This window comes from Nycticebus coucang, chromosome 5, assembly GCF_027406575.1.
Source record: "Nycticebus coucang isolate mNycCou1 chromosome 5, mNycCou1.pri, whole genome shotgun sequence".
NCBI classification, from domain to species: domain Eukaryota; kingdom Metazoa; phylum Chordata; class Mammalia; order Primates; family Lorisidae; genus Nycticebus; species Nycticebus coucang.
This window is the reverse complement of record NC_069784.1, coordinates 138,831,375-138,853,751: the sequence shown is the minus strand read 5'-3', so window position 1 is coordinate 138,853,751 and position 22,377 is coordinate 138,831,375. Positions and strand designations below refer to the sequence as shown.

Genomic DNA, 22,377 nt, shown 5'->3' with positions numbered 1-22,377 from the left:
CATTCTATACATCATCTCATTTGAAAATGTTTGATAGTTTATACAAGCTTTCAAAAGATTTGGAAATTACAAGTATAGGTTTATACTATTCCTGATTCATGAAAAGTTTTAATTCAAACCCCATAGCTTCTGACAGACAGTAGAAATTGAATAAATAGAATTGATGGTTTTTCTATGAATTCATTCTATTTTTCTATACTTGGAGTGAGTCTTGCTAAACTATAGCATTATTAAAGACAAAGAACCAACTTCATTTCTTATGATAAATAATTAATATTTATTAGTTGATTTAAATACTTAACAAGGGCCTTTGAGATTTAGTTAGAATAACCTATTATTAACGTACTTTTGTGTTATTCTAACTTTGAAAATAGAAGAGAAAAAATGTACATATGTAATTTTCTTCATATGGTGTTTACAGTTGGAGTAATTTTCAGTGTTATATTATATTTGCAAAGCTCTTAGGTCAGTTCTAGTACATAGAAGGTGATGGATATGTATGCCAGCATTTATGATTACTTTTATTATTATTGTATGAGATTGACATATCATTTATTTATTAAATTTATACTGTAAAAAGATTTTAAAAATTAAAGTAGTATTGTGTGTAAGTGCCATGTTACTAAAAGTGTTTTGTTATACAAGATTAATGGTAGGTACCATCATTTGGTTTTCTTTTGAAAAGGATTTCTTATTATTGATTACAAACATTGTGGCAATTTCTGATAGAAGAATCGTAACTTAATGATGATTTCCCTGAATTTGAATCTTTTCATCTTTTATTTTTTAGGATGAACGATTTCCAAGAGGTACTGGACTAGAATCGGGGACTCGCATCCAGTCTGTCCTCTGCTTACCGATTGTCACTGCCATTGGTGACTTGATTGGCATTCTCGAGCTGTATCGGCACTGGGGCAAAGACGCCTTCTGCCTCAGTCACCAGGAGGTGAGCTCTCAGCCCTGCTCATGGGAGATGCTCGTTAATGTTGCTAAGCGAATACATCAACAAATACTTAAAATCATGACTTAACAGTGTTTTGATACTAGTCCTAATGTTTTTAAGGCCTGTTTTTTCTTTGTTTTTATTTAGAGGGGAAATGGATGCATTAGAAATGCAATCTTTTTCTTTTTTCTTTAAGAATCCATTTTAACAATAAAAAGTATGTGATGCTCTGAATCAAATAAAGTGGTAGTATGACTTCGGAGAATTTTCAGATTCTGGTTGTCTTTATGTTTTCTTAAAAATGTCCTCTTTCCGGATTGTGTCCTATAAAAAGGTTCTGGATTTGGTGGGGGTGGGGGGCACTCTGGGAGGCTGAGGTGGGTGGATTGTCTGAGCTTAAGATTGCATGACCAGCATGAGCGAAGTGAGACCCCTGTCTCTACTAAAAATAGAAAAACTAGCTGAGCCTCCCTCTGGGCACTTGTGGTCCCAGCTACTCAGGAGGCTGAGGCAGGAGGATCACTTGAGCCCAGGAGTTTGAAGGTGCTGTGAGCTATGACACCATAGTACTCTAAACCAGGGTGATTCTGTGAGATTTTGTCTCAAAAAACAAAAGAGGTTCTAGTGTCAAATAAATTTGGAAAACAATGAGTTCTCTTTACTCTTGACTAAATTAGAATTGGCTCATTAATAATAAAAGCAAATACTAAGATGATATATTTATCATGCCCGGTAGGAATCAAGTCCCTGAAGTGCCTAACCCTGCCCACCTGTCTGAATGAGCCTGTGTCCTGCAGCTCCACTGTCCCTCACTCCTCTAGCCATACTGGACCTGAAAGGCTCTGTACAGTATTCCCTTTTCCTTTTCCAGTTTCTTGTTCTCTGTGACACATGTCACCGTGTTATGTCCTTCCTTCCCTGTCTCCCCCCACTGCACACCAGAACTCTTCTGCTTTTCTTGTTGTCTACTGTGGTGTCCTCGCACCCGACCCTCAGCAGGTGCCCAGCGAATATTCATTAAGGGAGTGAATAAAATAAGAAGCAGAATAGCTGGTAATTTGAGAAAACAGTCAGCTAGTATATACATAGACTTTGACTTTTTAGAAATATTTCATTTTTAAAGTGGTCATTAGAGGCTTTTTAAATCTATTTTTGTTAAACAGAAAAATCATCGTTTCATGTTAAAATCATTATATCATTGGGCTGCACGTCTCTTAATAATCAGTTTGTCTTCCTTTTCATCTGGAATTAAGATGAAGAGAGAATTAAGCTTAATCAAATGCAACAGAAAATATAAAAGAAAAACGTTATAAATATTTGTTGATTTGTGTTTGGCCAAGCATTGAAAAGCTCACATTTGTGCTAAAATCCTTTGTTGGAATACCTACATGTGACTAATAAAAATTTGTCTCGTGTGTGTGTATGTGTGTGTGTGTATTTTAGGTTGCGACAGCAAATCTTGCCTGGGCTTCAGTAGCAATACATCAGGTGCAGGTGAGTTTTGAGGATGTTTTTACCGGGGCTTCCCAGGAGAGAAGAAAGGTTTAGAGCTCAGCATTGGGGGCTTGAGTAGAAGTTCATAAGTAACATAATCCTTTATTTTTAGATATTATAATATTTCGTTATTCCTAGAAATTTTTATTAATCACATGTATTTACTTCCTGCCTTAAATGTCTTGCAATTAAATATATATGGGTGAATATAAAATGTATACAATAAATGGTAGGTATCATGCAATGATATTTGTTTTCTACTGAAGACCTAGGAACATTCTCTTACTGGGTGTTGCACTGATACTGTAACGATTTCATTTCTTAAATGTTCTTGTGAGTATTATATGAAATGTTAATGCTAACTAGAAGATATTTGGTTCTTGAAGGCACGATCTAATTAAATATCACCACCTACTTAGAGTTCCCTGGAATGTGAGCAATGAGGACGGCGTTCTTCTTCCTCTTCTTCTTTCTGAGTGGGGGGCACAGGAGGTGGTTGCTTTATTCTTCTAATTCCATTTCAGCAAACTGAGGTTGATGATGAACTGTATGATAGGAAGAAAATAGAGCTGTAGGATAAAGCAGCAAGACTTGTTGAATCATCAAGTATGGGGGAACATGTGCCCAACTACAGTCGTCCACAGACGACCGTGAAGTGACTCTGGAGAGGGCTGGGGAGGCCGCCTGTGTCTGAGGATTGCTCCGCTGCTTACCAGCTCTGGAGCCTCAGCAAGGGTCTCACCTTTTTTATGCCCCAGTTATAAAATGTAAATCCAATGGTTGTGATGTTGCAGGGTGATTAAATGAGATGATAAAACGTTTGGAACAAGGTTTAGCACATATAAGTATTTGTTAAATATTAATCGTTATTGATACTATTGTTACATTATAAACCAAGAGATTTTTGTTAGGCCTTTTTTCAGTAAGTAGTATTTATTGTTAAATAAATAGAAATCTCTTATAATGATAGCCATAATTTTATATGGCAGGTATGCAGAGGCCTTGCCAAACAGACAGAATTGAATGACTTTCTACTGGATGTATCAAAGTAAGTGTTCATTTCTAAGAATGGAGTAGGTCTTACTGGGCGATGCTTTAAACTGATTGCAGGCCGTTACTGTGACATACTACAGCCAACTGCAGCCCGTAACTGAAGGTCCATCCTTTATGGTCTGGGAAGAGTGGTTGATCCTATTTTCGATATGGAATTATATCCTCATCTACGTTCACTCTACAAGTGAAGCCCGCAGATGTGTGTGTGATGATCTGGATTTGCGCGTGATGCATATTTTCTAAATGGCTCTCTTAGAAAATGTCAAAGCCACAGATTATCTCTAGTTTTGCATAAGAATACTGGCAGCCGTAGGGCAAGAGAAAGGGTGCTAGTATTTTTCTAAAAAGTCCTCTTTGGCATTTTCTAACACTGTCAGTAAATGAAACAATATTATTAATGTTGTTATATTAATTTTCCTGTGTATAGCATCTCAGTTGTAATTTTTGAGAAAATGTTCCATTTCTCTGAAGTTCGAGCTAGGGAAATCTCCCTTGGGCTGGCAGTGGAAGCAATTACAGATGTTTGTTAAGTTTCAGGTTCGCGTTGGTTTTGCTTGCTATAGGGGAGGTCTTCTGTGTATCTCACCCACATAATTTATCATCAGAATCTAAGAAATGCCCCAGGATATTGTAGCTTCAGAGTCACACCCTCCTCAATTTTACTGAAGGAATAATGTGCCTCTTCTGCCATTGCCTCCAGCAGTGACTGTGACCTGTGTCATCTCTCACACGTCACTGTGGCAGTACTTAATAATTTACCCACTAATAATTGGTTGAAAACTTCCAGTTCATGTTACATATATTTTACTATAAATGCAAATATGAAATTAGAGCAGTATGGGACTGAAGAAGCTCTCTTTTGGTTACCTAACCAACTGAGGTCCAGCCTTGCCGAGAGGGGAGAGCCCAGGCTCAGTTCTCTGCTTCTTTGCACATTCTTTTTATTGCCCACCTATTGGTCGGCTTTTTACTGGAGTTGTGTTTTTAATCTGTGTACCGTATACGTCTAAATCATTTACTGGCCATTCATGATAGTGAATACAGACTAATCATTGCTTGTGTTTTGACAGTTCTCAGATTACATTAATTTCATAGCACATTTAAACTTAATATTAACTTTCTTCAATTTTTCAGTGATAATTTAACATTTTAATCATATTACTGAGATTTAGCAAATTTAAATATTTTTATTCAGATCAAAGTCATTGATGAACATATTAAATGTAGTGAACCCAACTTTGTTCCTATACAGTTTTAGTTAAATGTAACAAACTTTCTGTCTCCCATCAGTTTACCAACAAAATAAGTACTAGAATTAGAATCTTTACAGTAAGGTCAATGATGAAGTTTCATTTATCCATTTAAAATGATATCACAATATTGATTGATTGTTTTCACAAAAGGACAAAAATCAAGTGATAAATATCTGTGTTTTTTAATTTAAATGCAGATAAAACCAGGAAATGTATTCAAAGTTTATTATGTACTGGGATATAAGATCACTTACAGGACTTATGTTCTTTTTTTTCAGAACATATTTTGATAACATAGTCGCAATAGATTCTCTACTTGAACACATAATGGTAAGTTACACTTTTTTCTGAAAATGATTTTATTTAACTCTTAGACCCATGGTCCAAATATATGGTAAAACATTTTAATTTATTAATCATACAAGATCTTTTAAGTATTACAAAAATGTGGTGGTTAAGAATTCACCTTGATTTGTTTGTCACTTCTGTTAATTTGAGGGGGAAAGATTTCAATAATCTTTTTAAAAGATTAATGGACGGCAATCATTTGAAAAGACAATTGTTTTCTTTTTGTATTCTTCAAAACACCTTTTACATGGAGGCTATGTTAGGAATTCTCAGCTGATTCTTCCTGATTTGAAAGTTCATTCTACTGAGTTTTATGGAGTCTTCGTGATTCCTCTCTTCTCGGTGGCTGGTAGGCCCTAGGAGCCGGACGGCACACAGCGTAGAATTAGAGTCACAGACCCCAGGCCACTGTGTGTCTCACATCAAAGTGACGTGTGGATGTGACTCTGGATGCCTGGCCTTTCCTGGTACCATCTGTGTCCTGTGCTATGCTTAGTGAATGTCCTTCCTCCTCCTCATTTCGCTGGTTCATCTCAAAGCATTAAGGGGTTTGCTCATTGACAGGTTTTCTGATGCATACAGATCTGTTTTTTTCTTTGTCATCATAACAAACAAGCATGGAGTGTAATATGTACGGTGTCTTGTAGAGACAAAGTTTACTATGGGTAATTAGAGAATAACGTTAGGGGTTACTAACTTCAGTGATGGTCTTTCTGGACAAAGAAATGGAATGATAATACATTAAAAATAACTTTCTTCTGATTATGAAAAAATTTAAGAAAATTTTAAATCAATGAATAGTTTTAGAACAATATAAAAATATAATGTGCACTGACATTGAGCTTGTATTAGAGGTACAAGAAGCACTATGGATTAGGATGTAATTTATATGCCATATAATTCACCATATAAAGTGGTCAATTTAGTAATTTTTAGTACATTCACGGATAAAGGGAACCATCACAGTCAATTTTAGAAGAACATTTTAATCACCTTACGAAGAATCCCCACACATGTTAGCTGTCATGCCCTTGCTTGTTACCAGCTGTACCCCCCAAGCCTGCACCACTGTGCAGCCACGACGCTCTTCCTCTGAGTGCACCAGTTTAATGTAAAAGGAATCAGGTGTTCGCGGCCTTGTGTGCCTGGCTTCTCTCACTTAGCATGACGTGTGCAGCGTTATCCATACTTACTGTAGGGTATCATCAGCATTTTACTCCATCTGTGACCAAATAATATGCCACATAGACCACATTTTTATCTATCTATTCAACAGTGACAGACATTTAGGTTATTTCCCTGGTTTTGCTCTTGTGAGTAGTGCTGCTGTGAACATTTCCATACAGCTTCTTCATTTGAATGTCTGTTTTTCATTCTTTTGGGGTATATACTTAGGAGTAGAATTGCCAGGTAATGTGGTAACTTTATATTTGGCTTTTTGAGGAACTACCACGGTTTCTACGGCAGTTGCGCTATTTTCTTGTTCAACAGCATTGCACAAGGGCTCTGATTTTTCTCCATCTTCACCCACACTTACTATAATCTGACCTTAATGCCGTCACAGTGGGCAGCGTGCTGTCTCAGCCTGGTCTGATTGCTGTTTTCCTGCTGACTGCTGAGGCTGAGCACCCTCTCATGTGTTTTTTGAAATATGTATCTTCTTAGGACAGTTGTCTTCAGATCCATTGGCCACGTTTTACTTGAATTCTCATTTTATAATTGACTTACAAGAGTTTGCCATACATTAAAAATAGACACTCTTCTCTCTTAAATGATTGGCTAATGTTTTATACCACTTATGTAGGTTGTCTTTTTACTTTCTTGATAGTGTTTTTGAATAATAAAGTTTTAATTTTGATGAGATTAATTCATATGTCTTTGTCTTTTGCTGCTCATATTTTCGGCGTCAAATCTAAGGATCCTTGGCCAAATTGGAGATATAAGAATTTATCTGTGCTTTCTCCTAAGAGTTTTATGGTTTTAGCTTTTTTACTTTAAGGTATTTGATTTGGCTTGAGTTAATTTTTGTACATCATGTGAGCTATAGGGTCCACGTGGCCTTCATTCTTTTCCATGTAGCTATCACATTTTTCCCAGCACCATTTGTTGAAATGACCATTCTTTCCCCTTCAAAATGGTCTTGTGAAAAATTAGTTGAGCACAAACATGTGGTTGAATTTCTGGACTTTCAATTCTACTCTATGGACCTCTTTATTTCTGCCAGTACACACTTTATTGATTACTGTTGTTTTACTGTGGTATGTTTTGAAATTAAGAAGTGTGAGTCCTCCGACTTTGTTCTTTTTCTAGATTGGCTGTTCTGAGTCGCTCGCAATTACATATACATTTTAAAATCAGCTTGTCAGTTTCCACAAGAAGTGAGAGAGGGATTCTGCTAGGGATTGTGTTGAACCTGAAGAGCAATTTGTAGCATTTTATCTTAACAATATATAAACTTGTTATATATATAAACAATATATATAACAATATATAAAATGTATTTTTTTCATTTATTTATATGTCAATTTTTTTTCAGTAAGGTTTTGTGATTGTCGGAGAATCAATACTGGTCTTATTTTGGCACATTTATCCCCAAGTGTTATATATTTTAATGCTATTAAAAATGGAATGTTTTATTTTATCTTCTGATTTTTATTATAGATGTAGTGAAATAGATTGGGTTTTCTTACATTGATAGTGTATCCTGTAACTTGACTAACTCACTTGTTAGTTCCAGTGTTTCCCTGGTGTGTCTTTAAGGTTTTCTAGTATAGCGTCATGTCATCTGCAAGTTGAGGTAGTTTTACTCCCTCTTTTCTAATCCAGATATGTTTTCTTTCTTTTTTCTTCTCTTTTTTGTGCATAATTGACCTAGCTTGAACCTATAGTACAGTATTGAAAAGAGATGCCAAGTGTGGGCATTTTTACGCTGGTTTTGAACGTGGGGGAGAAGTGTCTGATGTGCCAGTGGTTCTGCTTTTCCAGTTGCACAGGACTGATTTCTTTCTGTTTTTTAATGTGTTGCCCGGGACCCTAGGACACTGTTGAATGGAAGCAATATATCCAAAAGTGGGTATGCTACAAACTTTCCTTAACGTGTATCCTTCTCCCATTTCCTTGCTATTTATACAGGTTCCTAGCAGATACAGCTTACCAACTTAAAAACTTTTCCTTCTGTTCTTAATTTATGAGCTTGCATCTAGTTGAGTGTTGAGTATTATAACATCTTTATAAGCCATTCTTAAGATGATTTAGCTTTTTTCTCCTTTAATTAATTGGAATAGGAAATTATATTAACGTATTACTCAGTGTTGAGCTGTCCTTAAATTCCTGGCATAAAGGCTATTTAATTCTACTGTTTTCTTTACCCTTGGATTGGTTGTTAATATTTATTTCCAATTTTTTGCATCTGTTTTCATGAGTGCATCTGCTCATTAGTTACATTTTTCTATCCTTGGAGAATATCAGTATTGAGTTATGCCATATTTTAAAAGGAGTTAAGAAATGTTCCATTCTTGGACTAAAGTGGTTTGAATAACATATGAATGATTTGTTCCTTTATGTTTGATATAAATCAGCTATAAAATCACTTGGGTCTCATTAGGGAATGGGTCTGTGATTCTCTTTCTAATTTCTAATTGGTATTGGTTCCTTTAGGTTTTCGTTCATCCTTTTCTGCTATAATATTTCTTGAAAATCCCATCATTTTCATAGTAGATAGCAGCTGGAGTTGTAAAATAATAAACAAAACCCTTCACTGTTTCTGTCCTCATGGAGCTTATAGTTGCGTGCAGGAGACAGGTGTGAATCAGATTCCAGCAGGATGTTGAATCACAGTCATGTTCACGGCTGTGTAGAAGCAGACACAGTGCTTTGAAAGCTCTGAAGAAAAGATTTGACCTAGTCAGGAGGGCTGTGGCAGCTTTTCCTGATGCTTTCCCCCAGGTCTGAGGCATGTGTGGAAGTTACACAGACAAAGAGAGTTGGTGCACCTGGGGAGAGAGGGAGGGGAGGTGCACTTTGGGGAGAGAGGGAGGGGAGGTGCACTTTGGGGAGAGAGGGAGGGGTGGTGCACTTTGGGGAGAGAGGGAGGGGAGGTGCACCTTGGGGAGAGAGGGAGGGGTGGTGCACTTTGGGGAGAGAGGGAGGGGAGGTGCACTTTGGGGAGAGAGGGAGGGTTGGTGCACTTTGGGGAGAGAGGGAGGGGAGGTGCACTTTGGGGAGAGAGGGAGGGTTGGTGCACTTCGGGGAGAGAGGGAGGGGTGGTGCACTTCGGGGAGAGAGGGAGGGGAGGTGCACTTTGGGGAGAGAGGGAGGGGTGGTGCACTTCAGAGAGAGAAGCAGGGGTGGTGCACTTCGGCTAGAGAGGAGGGCAGCATGCACCTGTGTTGAGGCCCTGGAGGGCTGAGCCGGGGTCCTCTCTGTCTCTCCGCTCACCCTGTCCTGGGTAGTGCTTAGTCACTGGCAGTTGCTGCTCACGTAACAGCCACAACAGCCCTCCCAGCTGCAATCCTATGTCCTGTATTTAAAATGAACTTCTCTATAAAATCAGTAATCAGCGCCTCCATCACATCACTCACTTCACCAGCAGATAAAACAAAACACTTGTTTCTTTTTATCTTTCACATCTGCTACCCCTAAATGTTTCTGAATATATAAATGTTTTAGGTCTTTTTAAAATTAACAGCTATTTCTTTGTTCCTCTCTTTATTGGACCCCAAGTCTAACCATGCTTTCTGAATTTATTTTCCTATTTATTTTTGCTTGAGCCTATCTCCCTTTCTAAACTAGTTGGAAGGTTGCACTGTTCTCTTCTGAAATATCTCCGAGTTGCCTTTGTGCGTGAATACTAGTTGGGCTTGGTAAGGAAATTTAGGTTTAAAATAGGTTTTCCTCAGAAATTTGAAGGCATATTTTATCTGAATTTTAAACCCACTCTTGATATAAAGAATTGTTTTCCATGTATGAACAAACGTGTGTGTGCGCACAGGCATATCTGTATGTCTAGGTGTGGGCAGTGTTTAGGAGCACCTTCTGATAGGAGTTCTTAAAAATTACTAAAATATTTGTAGGTATTTTTTAACTCCTTTTCCGTATCCAAAGGCTGTTTCAAAATGAAAGCTTAATATTTGGGGAGAGTGAAAAGATAAAGAAATATTTACAGTTAATTCATCTTAAAACAGAAGCTTTTCTTACACCTGTAATTGTTTTCCAATTGATTCTCTTGATTTTTCAACATAAGCAATAATATTATCCTCAGATGATAAAAGTTTATCTCCTGAAATATGTCTACATCACACATCTCCCACTCCTCAAGCTGCATGCTGATAATTTTGATAACATATCTCTGTCTTGCTTTTGTAACTTTAATGTGGAATGATCCTGATAGTTTACTATTTGGCACAATGTATTTTGGAGAAAATATTGTTAGATTTTACGTAGTATGTGTATTCTATTCCATTGTACTAAAGTTTTTATCAGGAACGGGGCTGAACTTTTAACAACGATGAAGATAATCAGGCGATTTCTCTCTTTTGTCTTGTTGCTATTGTGAGTTACAGTCATAGGCTGCTAAGCAGCTCTGAATGAAGTATGTTCGAATATCAGAGCATTTCTTTACTTACTGCTGAATTTGGATTTGGTATTATTTTTATTATAATTTTTCTTCTGTTAAGGTAAATTGGTTTACGTTTTCCTTTTTCATAGTGTCTTTGTCAGTTTACCCTATAAGTGACGTAGCAGGGACTGTTAAAGAAACTGAAAAAGCTTTATTCTTTTCCAAATTTAAAACAGCTTCATTCATTCAGTAGAGTGCAGTGGCATCACAGCTCACAGCAACTTCCAATTCCTACCTCAGCCTCCCAAGTAGCTGGGACCACAGGCACCCGCCAAAACGCCCAGCTGTTTTATTGTTGCAGTTTGGCCGGGGAGTGGGGGGGTTCGAACCCGAAACCCTCGGTGTATGGGGCCGGCGCCCTACCCACTGAGCCACAGGAGCCGCCCAGCATATTTGTTGTTAAAGCATGGGACACAAATAGAGCTAGTGCAAGTTCAAATACTAGATCCACCATTCACTAGAAATGTAGTAGTGGGACAAGTTACCTTTCAGCACCTCAATTTCCCCAATGTAAAATGGGATAAAATTTTTCCCTAAGTTAATATTGTTACTGTGAGGACTAAGTAAATCAATGCATGTAAGATGTATAAATATATCTAGCACATAGTAAACACTCAATAATTAGGAATTATTGTTAGGTGGTACAAACAATGAAATTCACCTAATGCAAATATGAAATGCAAATATGAAAACTGTGGGTTTTTTATTTTGTTTTTGTTTTTACAACTGTTGTTTCACAGACACCACCCAATTGTAATGAATGCTGGCCTTAGAGGTTCAGATCAGGGTACTAGGAGAGGGCTGATTGGTTCTGGAAGGGGGGTTGGGAGGCAGAAGCACCCTTGTGAACCTAGGCCAACAGTTGCTCACCAACCGACGTGGAAGGACTTCAGCATTTCATCACCCAGCACAACAGCATGGATTCTTGCTGGTCTCTGTTAGAATTAGTGTGTAACAGTGACTTTCATATTTTTTCATATTTTGTACTTATGTATTTGTTTACTTATAATGCAAATTCCTACCTGTTAGAGTGAAAAGAGCTGAAATTAATATTTATTTCATAATGTTTACTTTAAAAGTTGTGAGTTTTCCCTCGGCTTACTCTCGTTTTGTCATTTGTCTTCAGATATATGCAAAAAACCTGGTGAATGCCGACCGTTGTGCACTTTTCCAGGTAGACCACAAGAACAAGGAGTTATATTCAGACCTTTTTGATATTGGAGAGGAAAAGGAAGGGAAGCCTGTCTTCAAGAAAACCAAAGAGATAAGGTACAGGTGTTCTAGAATGTCCTCTGCTCTGGTTGCGGCAGTGCAGGTGTCCTGTTACCCTGTCCCTGTGCCTATTCACAGGTGTGCTGACAATACTTGTCATACTGTGGTATCATTCCCACCAGGACCCGCCTCCTGAAGGTAGTACTTCTGGGAATGACATTGCAGTGCCAGCGAAACCGCGCCTAGGAAGCTTTAGCGTCACTCCTGGAAATGCCGTCTTCCGGAGGCGGTCCTTTTGGAAATCATGTTGGAAAAACTTACTAGTGCTCCCAGGTAGGTAAAGGAGTTTGCAGGTTTCCCCACATCTAGGAGCAATTTGGCCCCTTCCTCTTCCCAGCCGATGGGTGTGTCTCTCAGTCCAAACAGTGGAGATTGATGGGGTACCCTGGATGACGTAAACGCACTCTGTACCTGACCAGTTAGTTGAGTCAGTCCTACAGCACGCTTTCCTTGTATCTTGGAACTAAAACACTATTTGTTCTTTTAAGTGTTGTCACTTAAATGAACAGACTGGAGTTTCTTTCGCTGACGAGGCCTGGGGGCTTACTCCTACTATAATCTGGAAGTCTACAAGGAGCACTGTGGCAAAACTTTAGGAATCAAGCTTAACACCCAGAAGTTGAATTGTTTTTAGACATTTGCATTTCTTTTGCTTTGTATGTCTTAACTAGTTTTCTGCATGATTCCATAAAGTTCTCTGATAATTACAACAGTCCAGTAAAGCACCGTGCCTTATTAATTAAAGATGGCTTTTTATCTGTCATGTGATGAAACTGATGTCAAAGAAACTCACAGCGTGGTCCGTCAGGGGCCTCACCACCGTCTGCCACTAGACACTTCCGTTTTCTGCTTTTAGGGTTTATTCCTGCCCTATTCCACGTTCATATGATTTCATACTGATGTTTGGGTTTTCTTTTTAACGTGTTGTATTGTTTGTTAAGTGGATATAGTCACTTAGATAAGTCATTTCTCTCCCTGACACTTCTGGTATTGACTTAATTTTGAAAATAATAACTTAAATCCTATGATTACAACCTTAGGAAAACAGGGTAATGTGGTTTGTAACTTGTAGATGATGGGCTGATGCCAGCCATTTTTATGAGGGCATCCTTCTTAATTATGAACGTCCACCGACCATGTAAGACAAACCAGGGAGAGTTTGAATAGGTTACAGTTTACACTATTGTCAGAACAAGACAAGCCAAAATCATGAAGTGGATTCTGAAATTCTTGTTCCTGGCAGTCTAATTCATTGTGTTAAAGTTCCTCAGGGCACAAGAAAACCAGGAGACAATGACCCTGAGTTTCATACAGTGTTTGGTTCACTTTGTGGTATTTTCACTACTCTTGTGACAATTCTCTTCTGATTTGTTTTTTTGATAATCCTTAGGGTGAGGTTTATTTCATTTATCATTTTCTATAATGTTAAAAAATGTACTATTATAAAATTTATTTTTTAACTATTAAATTATAGACATCTTTCTCAAATTAATTTTGAAATGATTGCATGTATGATAATAATATGGTAATTATGAAAATATTTATAAATGAGAATATATTTACCAAAGAAAAATACTGATATTAGATATCAAAAACAAATACTTCTTATATTTGATTGTTTTAAATTTAACAAATTAGAGATGTAAAAATACTAGAAGTTTTACATTGTGTTACTTCTATAGAGCACACAGTCCTGTGTGGTATCTTGAGATTCAGATGTAACCTGTGAGTTTGGTTGTATATGTGGGAGAAAGCACAGTGGTACAATCCTGTGTTCTGGTTTTAATTGTGCCACTAATATTTTAGGAAAGCTGATGTTTTACTGAACCCACATAGCCTCAGTTCACACCTTTTGGAGGATCCACTAGTAAAATATATGATGAAGTAGAGTTATTATTGGTCAGTACAAGAGAATACTTGTTAGTTTTTTAATCTCATAATTTATTATATTCTGAAAGCAGGTATCTCAAGTGGTTACTATGTAATGTTTTTCTGCTTCACTTTTACATATTTTATAGATAATTTGGAATATATAAATGCAAAATTGATACATACCTTTAAAATGAAACAATGTTTTTAAATTCAATATTTGGTAGTAATGAAATGTTTTGTGATTATTTTACAGCACCTGTCTTTTAATTAGCATGTCCCTCTCTTTCATATGTGCAGATTTTCAATTGAGAAAGGAATTGCTGGTCAAGTGGCAAGAACAGGAGAAGTCCTGAACATTCCGGATGCCTACGCAGACCCGCGCTTCAACAGGTAGGGAGGCTTGTGCCCTCCATCCGGCTCTCCTGCACGGAGGCTGCTGATCTGGGTCCCACCTCAGGTGGTTCTTGAATGCTTAGTTTTCCCCTAACTCTATTACCATTTGTCAGTGTATCCAGATATTTATAAAATGATGAATCCCAATCCATTAATGTAATATTGAGCAATAGGCGTTGAACTGTTATAAAAATAATAGGAGTTTTAATTTATAGAGCAGTTGTGAGGTTCTGTTTCTTCCCAGGGTCATGATTTGCCATGAGCACATTCTCTTAACGAATCATGTGCTCCAGGGGCTACGGCGTGTGGTGACCAGCTTCACATTATGAGAAGTGGGGAGGGGGAGCTCCCAATGGCAGTTGGGAACTCTTTAGTTTAGTAGCTCTTGACTGACTCAGGGTAAATTACTTAATCTCTCTAAGCCCCAGTTTCCCATCTTGAAAATATGTTTGATAATGCCTGTTTTGTCTTTTAAAAAAATTATAGGTAATATTCATAAAAGTCTGAGAATTTCACATGACACATTTTAAGACCTAAATAATTTGTTGACTTTTCTTAGATATTATTGAAGTCGAATATTAGGATGGCTTGGAAGATTTAAACCAAATTATGTAATTTGGTTTTAATAAATCTCTAGAAATTCTCAAGATTGAAAGTCTCAAGAGTGATGATATATGACTGCTAGGGAGTAATAGTTCAGCTATTTTCACAGCAATGTTTAGTTAATTTAAACATTTGGTTTAAGAGGCAAACAACGTGAGCAATAGGAAGTTTTTTCGTGTATTTGATCAATTAATATCAAATATATACCACTCATATAAAAACATCGCTATATTCTAGTAATGTGTTTTATTAATAACTTAGGAGTGTCTGAAAATACTACTTTTCCAAAAAACAAACTTCTCATTTCAGTGCCTAAATATAAAAAAAAATTTTATATATCCTTAAATAAAAATCTTTCCAATTTATGGGTTAGAGCATTAAGAAAATGAAGGGGCAAGCAACAAATAGGGAGAAAATAATTGCAAATCAGGTATCCAATAAACTACTTATATCTAGAATTTATAAAATATTCTTCTAACATAATAAGATAACCCAATTTGAAAAAAGATTTTAACAGACACGTCACAAAAAATAGGCAAATGACCATTAAACACAAGAAAAGGTGTTCAGTGTGAGGGGAATATAAATTTAAACTACAGTGAGACCTCACTGCACAGCACGGTTATAGTTTTAAAAGATTGGCATCAACAAGGATTGGCCGGGATGTGGAGACACCAGTGTTGTCCTGCTTTGCGGGTGGGAATGTGTAATGCTGCAGCTGTTGGGAAAACAGTTTGCAGTTTATTGAAAAGTTAAACATAAACTTACGTACACCCCATTAATCAGGTCAACTTCCAGCTATTACTTCAAGAAAAATGAAGCATGTGGACAAAGTCTCATGTGTCCATCTTTAAAGCAGCATGATTCATAATTGCCAACTATTGTCTATCAACAAGTAATATTGTCCATTAACTGGTGAATGGATAAACAAAATATGATACACCCATTTAATAGTGATACCATTAGCAATGAAAAGGACTTGACCATCGTTCCATCAACAGCATGGCTGGATGTCAGAGCATTATGGTAAATGCTGCGTGAGAGGAGCTGTCAGTTAGTTGCACTGACGTCTGCCGTGTAACTAACCACCGTCAGTTACGCTGCTGTTTCTGTGGAACTCAGGTGTATTTTCAAAGGCACTTCTTCAAATTTGGAGTCAGTAAACCTTTTCTATTAAGAACCAGGTAGTTAAGTATTTTGGCTTTACCGACCCCAGTGCTCATCTTCGCCATGCAGGGAGACGGCAGCCTGAGATGAGCCGTCAGTGGGTGACGTGCTGCTCCGTTAAACTTCATTGTTGGCCAGGCGCGATGGTTTAGCCTGTAATCCTGGCACTCTGGGAGGAAGTTTGCTCGAGTCCAGGAGTTTCATACCAGCCTGAGCAAGACTGAGACCCCATCTCTACTAAAAATAGGAAACTTAGCTGGGCATTGTGGTCGGCACCTGTAGTCCCAGCTACGTGGGAGGTTGAGGCAGGAGGATGGATTGTTCCCAGGAGTTGGAGGTTGTTATAAGTGATGGTGACACCATTGCACTCTGACCGGGTGACAGAGTGAGACTCTGTTTCTAAATAAATAAATAAACAAATAAAACAAAACTTTATTTATGAAACAGGAGCTGGGTGGTTTGGCCCATAAGGTGTAGTTAGCAGAACCTTGCTCTGAGTTTTTGAGGTAGTAACTCTCATATAAACTGGCTTAGCACGTCACATCTCTCATGAATATGACCAACTTCAAAGGAACATGTCTTTTTACCAAATGCATTTCTCTACTGAATCTACATTGTTTACTTAGTAATGCTAGGTACTTAAACCAGCTGATAAGCCTAAAGGCTCTAGGGCAGTGGTTCTCAACCTTCCTAATGCCTCAAACCTTTAATGGCAGTTGTTGAGGGTGGTGGCCCACAGGTTGAGAACCGCTGCTCTAGGGACTATCCCAGAAACTCTTACAAACAAAGAAGAAATTGGTTAGAATATTTTCGAAAAGGTTTTAATAAAACACCTTCCTGTTAACCTTGTGCCTGAACATAGAAGCCAGCAGTGCCTTTCCAGCTACCGAAGACTATCTAGTCGCACAACTAAGCTGCTAGTTTGCACTGAACGTGTCGTTTATCTCTGTCTGCCCGCATTTCCCTTGAGTGTGTGGGTCTTCGTGTCCCCACAGGGAAGTGGACTTGTACACGGGCTACACCACCCGGAACATCCTCTGTATGCCCATCGTGAGCCGCGGCAGCGTGATTGGTGTGGTGCAGATGGTGAACAAGGTCACCGGCAGCGCCTTCTCCAAAACCGACGAGAACAACTTCAAAATGTTTGCTGTCTTCTGTGCTTTAGCCTTACACTGTGCTAACGTAAGTACTATTTTTTTAATGCCTTTTTTGACTACTACTAAATATTAATTAAAAATCTTTTAGACAAAGTAGCTTGTTTTTTTTTTTTTTTCCATTTATGTTCTGTTTACAGAGCAAGAACAGTGATTTCTAGTTGTACATTCCTATTCTAGGAAATATCTTTAAATGCCTTGGAAGGAAAAAACATCTTATATTTTGCATTTATTTCAAGGTGTGAATTTGTTGAAAAGAAAAATGGAGTTAAAGTGAGGGTAAAATAATCAAGCATCAGGCTTACACACTATGGTTGAGGAACACAAACTTCGGTTATACATTTAAATTGATTTCTGTAACACTAATAAAATCCCAAATTCAGTCCTTTTAAGAACAGAAAAAATATACAGCTAATTTTTAAGACTAAACAGTGGTGACAAAATGATGACGACGAAATCTTTTGAAGGAACTTGAGTTTTATGTACAGGTGAAGTGTAATTAATTAGTAATTTTGTTTTAAGAGGTTGAGAAGTAACTTTGGCCTTATATCGTTAAAAAGTAATTAACCTTCACTCATTTTCTGAAAACGAACATTTTCTTGCAGCATTTTTATTATCAATAATTTGGAAATACAGAATAGTAAAGAAGCCAAAGATTAAGTAATCTCACCTCCCGGAAATAACACCTGGTAAAAACAAACAAGCATTTGTTATGAAATTAAAAAAGTCCTTTCAGCAGAGATCATTTTTTCATAAACTGGTATCTTCAAAACACACATGTGCATATCTGTAGCACATATGTAAACATGGGGAGCAATAAATCTTAGTTGCAGTGATAGTTCTGTTTCTTTAATAACAGATTCTGAGCTTTCATGACAAAACGGCTATGTCCATTTTAAAATTATTGTTACTGTTTTTGGATTTGCTTTCCAGATGTATCATAGGATTCGTCACTCAGAGTGCATTTACCGAGTAACCATGGAAAAGCTGTCCTATCACAGCATCTGCACTGCAGAGGAGTGGCAAGGCCTCACGCGGTTCACCCTCCCCCCACGTCTCTGCAAAGAAATTGAACTGTGAGTAGATGGCTTTGCCAGTTGCTTGAGGAACAAATTTTTAATCGAATCGAACCCAAAGTGAAACTGGTTATAGAATTAGGATCCCAATTCTTGTACACGTAGTAAATACAAAATTGCTGTTTTCCCCTTCAGAAGTGATTCCAAATCTTAGCATAGAACTTGAAAATAAAGGCAGGCTCTCCTTACCTTAAAAAACAAACTCTGACTTTCATTTTGAAATGAGTTCACATTAATGCGAGCATTTCTAATTAGTCTGTTGCCGTCTTTATACCATGTCGTATTTAATATTCAAAATGACATTTATATATCTAAAGGTTCCATTTCCATACAAATTTTAATTTCCAAATTAAATTCAAGAATTCAGTAATAATTAGTTCAACTTTCATACTTTGTTTTCTAGTCCTGTGTTAATGTATTTAAGTGACCAGTGAGGATCTGTGGTGATCTGTATGCCCATTTTAATTGTAAGCCAATACCATTTAACTACATAGGAAATCTTCAGAAGTGACCCTGAGCTGATATTTGACTCACAGTTAAAAATATAGTGCCTACTTTACCACAGAGTTTGTTCTATTTGACTGTTAATAACTAAATTAACACATGAAAAATAGGTCATAACTTTTGGTGTGTATGTTAATGAAATTTTTATCTCAGTCTAAATAGGTGATAGAATGATTTCAACTCTTAAAAAATACTTCTGATCAGGATTTTTCCCCTTTATCTGTGAGTTGTACAATATCTGTATAGTGTATCTTTTATACTTTTCTGTTGTTCCAGTAAAAAATGCAGCATCCTGTTTTTAGAGGTTGTTTAATAGAAAATTAATCAATTATTTAATTATTAGACTAAATTCCCAAGGGAATGTGTGGGATTTCTTCTTAAAAATTATTCAGTACAAGAGAGTCATGACTGAGAAGGCAGGAAAAGTGGCGGCTTAGTCCCAAGTGTCTTTTTAGTTTCTTGATGGCAAAAATTTTAATGATTTTCTTTAGTTATATTTATGTAGTTACATTTAGTGATAAACTGCCCTTTTTAAATTTCAGATTCCACTTTGACATCGGTCCTTTTGAAAACATGTGGCCTGGAATTTTCGTCTATATGGTTCATCGGTCCTGTGGGACATCCTGGTATGAATGACTAAAAAAATGCCTTTTTCAAACACTGAGTCGTATGACTTCTTCATCCTCCTGTCTACCTGCCCACTGCCTTCTATGTTTATAATTATTTTTAAATGTGCTATCTAAACTTTTTGTCTAATTATTCAAATAAAAATGGCTGAGATGGTTGGACAAATCTGCAGCCTGTTGGGATTCCCAGTGGAGCTGCCGGGTTCTCAGACAACGTGACTGTGGCCTGGTTGAAACAGTTCTCAGCTGTGTATCTGAGTGAGCCAGAGGTCACTGCTGAGCAGAAAGGCGTACTTAAGACTTACGTAGACTACTGCTGTAAATTCAGTGTCAACTGTCAACTTAAGTTATGTATCTCTTAGAATAGGTGTAAAGTAAGTGTCCTACGTCCAGCTGTGGAGCTTTGCTGGTGCCTGAGTGATGACACTGGCGCTATTCCCATCTGCATCTTGCCCACCCACTGTGGCCTGTTCCAGAGGCTTTTCATGACTTTACATTTGATTTTTTTATGGCTTAAACACTAAACTTAAAATGCAAGGAAATATTTTGCTTTGCTCTGCTTCACTCATTTAGGCATGAAATGCCTTGTAGAGCCTCTTGGTTTCTGTATAACTACATGGTCATTCTTGAATTCTGTGCCTTTTTATAAGTTGCCATTTTGAAAGGATGCACACAGGATAACTGCAGTTAATTTTTAGAAATAATTTGTGAGTTTGACTACTGGGAATTCTTCAAATGCCATACTTTATCTTTCAAGGACATTTGAAAATTTTCAGTGGAGGAGAACACAGGTTACATATTTTTGAAAGTTTTTATGATTTCTCCATCTCCTTGCTATTTCAGAGATCCCTGCTTTATATGGATACACTTTTGTTTTAAGCTACCTTAAATCTATTTTGAGAGTTGGTATGGACTTAGGTATAAATACATGCTAATATAAAAATATATAAAAATGACATACAATGACAGAATCTATAGGCATATACACATCATATGATTTCCTCTACTGTGCATTTGGAGATGGTCATTTGCCACTTAGTTATTAGAGTGTACCAGAATACCTTGGATTAACTTTGAAAGAATATTCACTCTTGCAGAATAGTCTCATGATATACCTATTTGCAGTTTATAAATCTAAATACGCTTTTGGGAAAATACTATCTGAAAATACCCTTGAGTAGGATGCTACTGTGGGGTATAAGGAATGTCTGTAAATCTGTGGGCAGTCCTGGAGGTCCAGGATGGGCGACTGTGTTAGTTCTGGTATTTTATTTCTGGTGAGACAGTTAACAGTACAAAACCTATAGAAGAGTCTCCATTCCCTTGCACCTTTCTGGCTAGAAATAGGGAAGGGAAAGGGGGAGTTTCCAGTGTGCACGGATTTCATCAGTGTGGAGCTCTTCACAGTTGTAAGTGAGGGCGCAGACGCACGTGTGCCTAAAACCTTCAGGGCAGCGAATCTCTACTGGGTTGGGTCGTAACAGTTTTCTTCCCACACAGCTTTGAGCTTGAGAAGTTGTGTCGCTTTATTATGTCTGTGAAGAAGAACTACCGCCGAGTCCCGTACCACAACTGGAAGCACGCGGTCACGGTGGCACACTGCATGTACGCCATCCTGCAGAGCACCCACGAGCTGTTCTCAGACCTGGAGGTGGGTGCGGACGCGGCTCACCTGCTTCATGCAGCCTCCGCTGCTTTAATAGTCTTTCTGGAGCACATTGATGACGTGGCTTATCACATGTTATTCTAGGACAAAATTTGGGTCAGTAAATCAATAGAGGGATTTTTTTTTAGATTCCTATTAGCAAGCACTTAGCATCTTCTTTTGTGTAAGAACTATAGATACAGAAATTTCAATTTCACCAGAATATTCCTCCTGGAAATACTAATTTTAACCTTTCTTCCCAATTAAAGCTTCAGTATTCTGAATAGATACATACAAAGTGAACCTTCCACTGCCCTTATGCCCTGGGTCACATAGCTGTGTCTTGCCAATTTGAGAACCCACAGCATTAAATCCAGTTATGATATAGATGATTTTGACCTCCTTCGGCATAAGGAGATGGGAGGTTGAGGTGTTTAGTTGATTCCTGAGTGGGAGACTCAGAATCTCAGAAGATTTGGAGACTGCCTTGTCCATTCCCCACCACAGCAGAATCCCTCACTCAAAAGCCCACCGGGTACTTAGCACCAGGGAACTCTTTGGCCCCAGACGATGCTGAATGAGCATCTGGACAGTCCTGACCTGGAGGTCCGCTCCTCTGACCATGTTGGTCCCAGTGGTGTCCACTGACAGCCTCGAGGAAGTTCCACAGCAACTGGTATCATCCTTCAGGTGACTTCTGGCTGCTGAGAAGGGCTGTGGTCTCTGTGAGATGTACATTGCACTTCTCTCAAAGTCACATTTTTAAACCAGAACTCCTGATGGTCCGTCTAACTCATTTTCCATCCTATCAGGCCAAATTCACAATCTGAGCAGAAAACTTGGAAGGTGCTTTCCAGAAAAAAAATTAAAGAAAGAGTCAAAACCTTTCCTGTATTTTTTTTTTAAAAATAATGTTTAGTTGAAGTGGAATTTAACCTAATAAAGAATTTACTATTCATCACCCCCCCAAATCCAGATGAAATCTGTTCTTTTTTTCATACATTTGTCTAAACAATTTTCTATTCCATTGTACCCCATGTTTTTGAGACTTTAAGCATTTTCTCCACTCATTCCTTTTAAGAAAGAAATTTCATTGTTTTTTTTAAACATTGGTTAGCCTGTCTAGAAATCATACTTTCAAATAGTATTAGAATTTATATTCAAAAACTACAAATTTTAAAGATAAATGGGAAAGTCTTTGTTAATACATATTAATCCAATTTAAGTTTCCAATTCATTTCTGGATTTATAGCATAACATTTTCTCCCAAACTTAGGTCTTTTTGGCAAAAAATCATCCCCAAATAACATATGTAAATATTTAAAATACATTTTATAAAGAGGATATTTAACATCTA

At 37.5% G+C, this 22,377-nt stretch overlaps 1 protein-coding gene across 2 annotated transcripts in view; it reads left to right on the top strand.

Annotated features, from left to right (window-relative positions):
- PDE10A (phosphodiesterase 10A) overlaps nucleotides 1-22,377 on the top strand; it is a 233,315-nt gene that overhangs the window by 151,784 nt on the left and 59,154 nt on the right. For both annotated transcript variants that reach the window (XM_053592323.1, XM_053592324.1), the window contains exons 7-16: nucleotides 791-946; nucleotides 2,387-2,437; nucleotides 3,427-3,485; nucleotides 5,022-5,073; nucleotides 11,835-11,977; nucleotides 14,150-14,242; nucleotides 17,011-17,197; nucleotides 18,103-18,245; nucleotides 19,292-19,375; nucleotides 20,876-21,026. In XM_053592323.1, coding sequence (XP_053448298.1) covers nucleotides 791-946; nucleotides 2,387-2,437; nucleotides 3,427-3,485; nucleotides 5,022-5,073; nucleotides 11,835-11,977; nucleotides 14,150-14,242; nucleotides 17,011-17,197; nucleotides 18,103-18,245; nucleotides 19,292-19,375; nucleotides 20,876-21,026 — 1,119 coding nt within the window. The remainder of the gene's footprint in view (nucleotides 1-790; nucleotides 947-2,386; nucleotides 2,438-3,426; nucleotides 3,486-5,021; nucleotides 5,074-11,834; nucleotides 11,978-14,149; nucleotides 14,243-17,010; nucleotides 17,198-18,102; nucleotides 18,246-19,291; nucleotides 19,376-20,875; nucleotides 21,027-22,377) is intronic.